This window comes from Trichechus manatus, unplaced genomic scaffold, assembly GCF_000243295.1.
Source record: "Trichechus manatus latirostris isolate Lorelei unplaced genomic scaffold, TriManLat1.0 scaffold00006, whole genome shotgun sequence".
Lineage (NCBI taxonomy): Eukaryota > Metazoa > Chordata > Mammalia > Sirenia > Trichechidae > Trichechus > Trichechus manatus.
In genome coordinates this window covers 11,015,180-11,021,107 of record NW_004443942.1, presented here as the reverse complement: position 1 = coordinate 11,021,107, position 5,928 = coordinate 11,015,180, and the positions used below count along the sequence as shown (strand labels likewise).

Below are 5,928 nucleotides of genomic sequence, written 5' to 3'. Positions count from 1 at the left end.
GTTTCTTGCCTTACACGCCTCCAGATCCTCATTTGCCAGTGGGCCCCTGCACAGGAAATCACGGGGGCTGTCCAGCATCTTGATAAGCCTCATTCAGTCACCAGGTTTCACTCCAGCTCCTGCAGGCATCTCCCCATGCAGGGGGTAGAAAAGCATCTTCTGGTGTTCGTGTATCCCAGGAAAGCTCATCCTTTTCTACTTACCTCCTCCAGAAAGAAAAATGATGCCAAGGTAATAGTTTTCTCAAGAACCGTCTTCCTCCAAATCCAGGCCTGGTTTTTCCCTGTAATCCCACAATCTCTTGAAGCTATGATGGGGTTGGGCATGTAGGGAGTCATGGGCTTCCATCAGGAAGAGGCAGGGGATATGTAACTCCTTCATGGGAGCTCTGGGTGCTGGCAGCTTAGACTGTGGGAGATTTGAATGGGATCAACCAGGTTCTTTTCATTTTTATTCTACCTCCCTACTGCCTCCCTTTGTCTCCAACCATTCAAATTTGCAACTACAGGTAGAAATATTTTGATAACTTTAATTTAGGGGGCAAGATGGCATGCAGTCATTGCTTCCCAAATCTAAATTTCTCTTAACAACCTCAAATATCACAGATATGCCTGCTATGCAAATGTTTGGTTTTTATTTGTTATTTGTTATTTCATTTGTATCACTGCATCTGTTAGTGTCCCAGCAGGTAACACAGGCACAGTCTAGTGGAATAACTGAGGAGAATTTAATGAACGAACTGTTCACAGGGTGTGAGCATCGATAGGGGAAACCAATAAGTATGGTAAAGCTCCCAAAAGCAAGTGATAGCGGGGAACTGTTGCCATCGCTAGGCCTGAAGGAGTAAGAAGTTACCAGAACTTGAGATATCTGTAGTGGTAGTGGTAGCTGTAGCTGTAGGAAAAGGTTACCAGACAGGGGCTATGTCCTTAAATAGAGTGGCACTGCCATTGCCAAGAACAGCCTAGCAGGGAGAGAGCCAGGAAATTAAAAACTCCCAAACCCCTCTCCTCCTGCCCTCAATCTCCTCTCAGTGTCTCCCTTTGACTGAACTCAACTAGGAGCCAGTAGGGAAGAGAGCCCATGGATGAGACACAGAGAGAGTTTGCTCCTCCTGGGACCTAGAACAGGCTATAGAGGGAGGGAAAGGAGGTCTTGATGGCAAGAGCAGAAAATCTATCACACCTTCTTACATCCTCCTCTTGGTTTGTATTTCCTGGGACTTTATCTCATGTGCTTGCATCAGTTTCTCGTTGTATCTCCTAAGGATTTGGGGTTTGTTTGTTTGTTTGTTTGCACTTCCTTTATTTAGTGTCACGTTATTGGAAAAATCTCTCACTATCCTCATAAATACCTTTAAAATGGACTATAGTAAGAAAAAAAAAAGGAGGAGGGGCTTACACAGGTATTTATAAGTATTTTAATTTTATGATTTAGTCTGCTCTAAGAGAGACCCATTATAATAGCAACTTAAATCAGGCTGTGAGTCGGAATCAACTCAATGGCAAAGGATTTGGTTTGGGGTTTTAAATCAGGAAGACCTGGACTGGTAGCTCCCAGGTGTCAGAGACCAGGGCTCCTTCCAACTTTGCTGCTCCCCCCATCTTAGATCTTGTTGTCTTAGATGGCTTCTGGCCACAGCAGCTTTCCAGCCAGAGGGGAAAAGGAACAGCAGGGAAGGTCACAGTCCTCCCACTAAAGGCATGACCCTGTGTTGGCCGAATCACTTCTGCTCACCTTCCTTTGGCCGGCACCTAGTCACGTGGTGCCATCCAGCATCAAGAAGGCTGGGGCAGTGGTCCTGTTTGTGGTTTAAAACTCAGAATTATTTATTATGCAAGTGAACAGAAGAATGTGTATTTACAGCAAGTAGCAGTTCCTATACCCTCTGATTCTCCCTCAAATATATGCGCACTGAAGAATTAAAGAATTCACTTAAGAATTCTTTTGGGAGCTCCTCACAAATAATGAATGATGCTGCATAGAGCAGTGGAAAAGCCCAGGACAGAGGTCCAAAAGTCCAGGGGCTGGTGTTGGACCCGCTATTCACTGTGTGATCCTGGAAAGTCCCTTGGACTCTTTAATCCTCTGCTTCTTCCTCTGTTTAATGGCGATATTACAGTAGATGCTCTAAGAAACATTTGTTAGATGCTGGGAATATAATAGTGAATAAACAAACAAAAAACCAAGCATGATCTAAGCATTCTAGGGCTTTGAGTTTGATGAGGGAGACAAAGACATTCACAGAAAATACAGAATTGCAAGCTGTGTTAAGTTTCAGGAAGAAAAGGCCCGAAGTGCTCTAAGAGGGCAACAGATGTGGTTTTCCTCCCATCTCCTCATCAGACCAACTATGCCTTGGGAACTAGGAAAGCTCATGATGGATTCATTCAGTCTCTGCACCCCTAAAGGAGCACGCGTCCTTTCTCCACCTGGTGGCTCCTGCCCTGAGAGTCCCCAGCACTCTGGAGCGAGGGCGGCCTTCTGTGAGGCAGAAAAGGGCCACTATAGTCATTTGCTTGTTTCTAGTTGGCTTCTACTCATATCTCCTTTTCTCCTTATGTGACTGCTATCTCTTCCTTGCTCTTGTTGATATTTAATTAATCTAGACTAAAAAAAAACCCATATTTTTGATATTCCATTTGGGATTTGACTTGTGCATTACTTGCATGCTTTTCCTCCCCTTTCCACGTATAATGAACACCCTACATTGGCAGTGGGTCTGCAGGATTGGTTAAGAGAATGACTCAGAGCTGTGGGTTCACATCCAGGATCAACCACTTGTTTGCATGAGGCGTGCAGCTAATCACTCAACCTGCTTGTGCTTCAGTTTCCTTATCTGTAAAATGGAAACAATAACAGTACTTAGCTCATTGAGGTCTTAAGAGGATTAAAAGAGATAATACCTGATAAGCACTCAATCACCTGCTATTATTCACCCTGATGTGATTTAGTCTACTTTCTTAAGTTGAAATTCACATGCACATCTGTCATTTCATACAAAGCCCTGCAAAGTATAGAAATGGGTATTTTTTCAATTTCCCATCCCCAAGAATTCTTTTCACAAATACTTAAATCAGCAAAGCAAACTACTTGAAATCACCTTGGGGAGAGATTGGGTGGGTTTATATTGCACACTTTCTAACAAACTTATTAATAATCCCCCTTAGATATATCCATGCTTCAATTACCTCTATTCAAGTGCATTGCTGCCTCTTTGTCTTCCTTTCCAACCTTTCCCCTTTCTTCTGTAAAATGCAGGGAAGTTCAGTTCAGCCCTAACCCTCCTTCTAAATTCTTCTAGCTGCTCAGTAAAGCCATTTGCTGGCCCTGTGCAGTTTGAATGCATGAGGGTGGCCACCATTGTCTATTTGTGCAGGCATAAGTAATTCTTTCAAACAAACACAGAGCTTTAAACAGAAGGAATAATGATACATGAATCTCTTTTCATTTCCTTACATTGTATGTTTTCTAGTGACTAATTTCATTAAAAAATTTTTTTTATTAACCCCAAATTTTCACTATCCTTAGGCTTCCCATTCATTCTTTCATTTATTCATTTCATTATTAAAAATTTCATCAGTACTCACTGTGTCCCCCACATAGAACTAGGCACTGGGAACACACAATGGAAGAAAAAATGTGCTTCCTCTCCTCATAAAGATTACACGTTGAGCCATTTGTAGCCCGAGAAAACTAGCCTTTCTCACATCTGTATAGCAAGTCGTCACATTCCTCTCAGGTCCCTAAAGCATGGTGTTCTTCCCCCTGGTGGATGGACACTCTTAGTCAATGAAGAGAAGAACTTCCAACTTCTTGCCTGTGAGAAGAAAACTCTGTCCCAGCACAGCAGGAATGCTTAACCCAGAGTGCTGTGTCTGTTCCACAGAGCTTCTCCCAGATTTTCTCTTTCTGCCTCCTTAACGACTGGGGACACGACGTGGCCTCAGGAAGGTGTGTGGGGGGAGGTTCTGTCATAGAATAGTCTCATGTTAGTGGCAAGCAGGGAGAGACCAGAGTTGAAGTCTGCAAGAACTGGTATTGAACCCAGGTTCCATGACTCCCAGTCCCTTGAAAAATTACTTAACTTCTGCAAGCCTCCATTTTCCTCCTCTGAAAAATGGGGACAATAATCCCCACATAGCAGGGTGGTTATGAGAGCCAGTGATGAATCAACAGGTGTTTCAAGTCTTGTGTGTATTCCCAGGGGCACCAGCGGAGAGTTTCTGAGCATGGATCCAACTATCCCAGCCCTCGGGACTGATCTCACAACATTGAATGGAAGTGATGATACTCTTCTCTAACTTGTAATGTGGAGACCCTGACACCACGCTTGCTGATCTTCATCATTGCCCTTGGTGGGCTGGCAGGAAACATGGTTGTGCTCTGGTTCCTGGGCTTCTACATGCGGAAGAACGCCTTTTCTGTCTACATCCTCAACCTGGCTGGGGCTGACTTCCTCTTCCTCTGCTGCCATGTTACAGATTCCCTGAAGGAATTTATTGACTTTTTACATTCTAGTTCCATCTTCATCCCCTACTTCTTCAACACTGTGTCATCCTTTGCCTACATTGCAAGCATGAGCATTCTCAGCATCATAAGCACCGAGCGCTGCCTGTCTGTCCTATGCCCCATCTGGTACCGCTGCCACCACCCAAGGCACACATCAGCTGTCATGTGTGCCCTGCTCTGGACCCTGTCCCTGCTGCTGAGCATCCTGGAGGGGAACTACTGTGGCTTCCTGTTTACGGACTTTAAGCATGGTTGGTGTCAGGCATTTGATTTCATCACTGCTGCATGGCTGATATTTTTATTTGTGGTCTTCTCTGGGTCCAGCCTGGCCCTGCTGAGCAGAATCCTCTATAGCTCCCGGAAGATGCAGCTGACTAGGCTCTATGTGACCACCGTGCTCACAGTGTTGGTCTTCCTTCTCTGTGGTCTGCTCTACGGCATCAGTTGGTTCCTATTAATCTGGACTCACAATTATCTTGATATGTTCCTTTGTTATCTTTATTTGGTTGGAGTTTTCCTGTCCTGTGTTAACAGCAGTGCTAACCCCATCATTTACTTCTTTGTTGGCTCCTTTAGACAGCGGGGGAACCGGCAGCAGTTGCCACAGACCATCAGGGTGGTTCTCCAGAAAGCCCTGCAGGACACTCCTGAGGTAGATGAACCTGGAGGAAGCCTTACTCAAGAAATCATCGAGATGTCAGGGAGCAGTGTGGTGTAGTGCTTGAGAGGTTCTGCTTTTTCAGACAGATTTGGCTTCGGAAACAACTTTGCCCCTATCACCTTGAGAGATTTTATTAATTTCTCTTAGCCTCATGCCCCTGCTCTTTAAATGGGTAAGGTAATATTCCTCTTTGTGAAGATTAAGCAAGACAATACCTGTTAAACAAACACTGAACGCAGTGTCTCAAGGACTGCCTTACTCTGGGACCTCCACCCTATCACCACATGAGTATTGCTGATGCTGGATTCCATGACTGGTCCCACTTTTGAAGAATCCCAGCTTCAGCAGAAGGCTGAAAACAGCTCAGAAAACATCTAAATTTCTTCGGTCACTGCACTTGATAGAAACTAAAAGCATGTTATCTTTTAGGCAGGTTTTTTGGTCTCTTCCTTACAATTTCTGTCTCAGTATAATTAAAATAGTTAAAGTTCAGTATAACCCAAAAAAAGTAGTGCTCTTTAAATTTGGCAGGCTTTGTGATATCTCCCTAGCTTAATAAATGTGTATTGAATAAACACCTTGATGAAGGAATAAATAAATTGATGGATTGTTAGATCAAGCCTGTGTCAAATCTCTTTTTTACAGATTTGAGTCACTATCTTAAACTGACTCCACCAAATTCTCAGTGTGAAGATTGAAGAAAAATTCCCTCTTGCTTCTGGCAGAGAGAAAGGAAAAGTAACCATTCTGATATA

The 5,928-nt window shown here is 43.9% G+C and overlaps 1 protein-coding gene across 1 annotated transcript; it reads left to right on the top strand.

Annotated features, from left to right (window-relative positions):
- The first annotated feature begins 4,232 nt into the window (after positions 1 to 4,232).
- Positions 4,233 to 5,292, top strand: MRGPRX2 (MAS related GPR family member X2). The gene is given in 2 exon segments (XM_012557464.2): positions 4,233 to 4,301; positions 4,304 to 5,292. Coding segments are annotated over 2 exon segments (996 nt in total). The 3' UTR covers positions 5,231 to 5,292.
- The last annotated feature ends 636 nt before the right edge of the window (positions 5,293 to 5,928 follow it).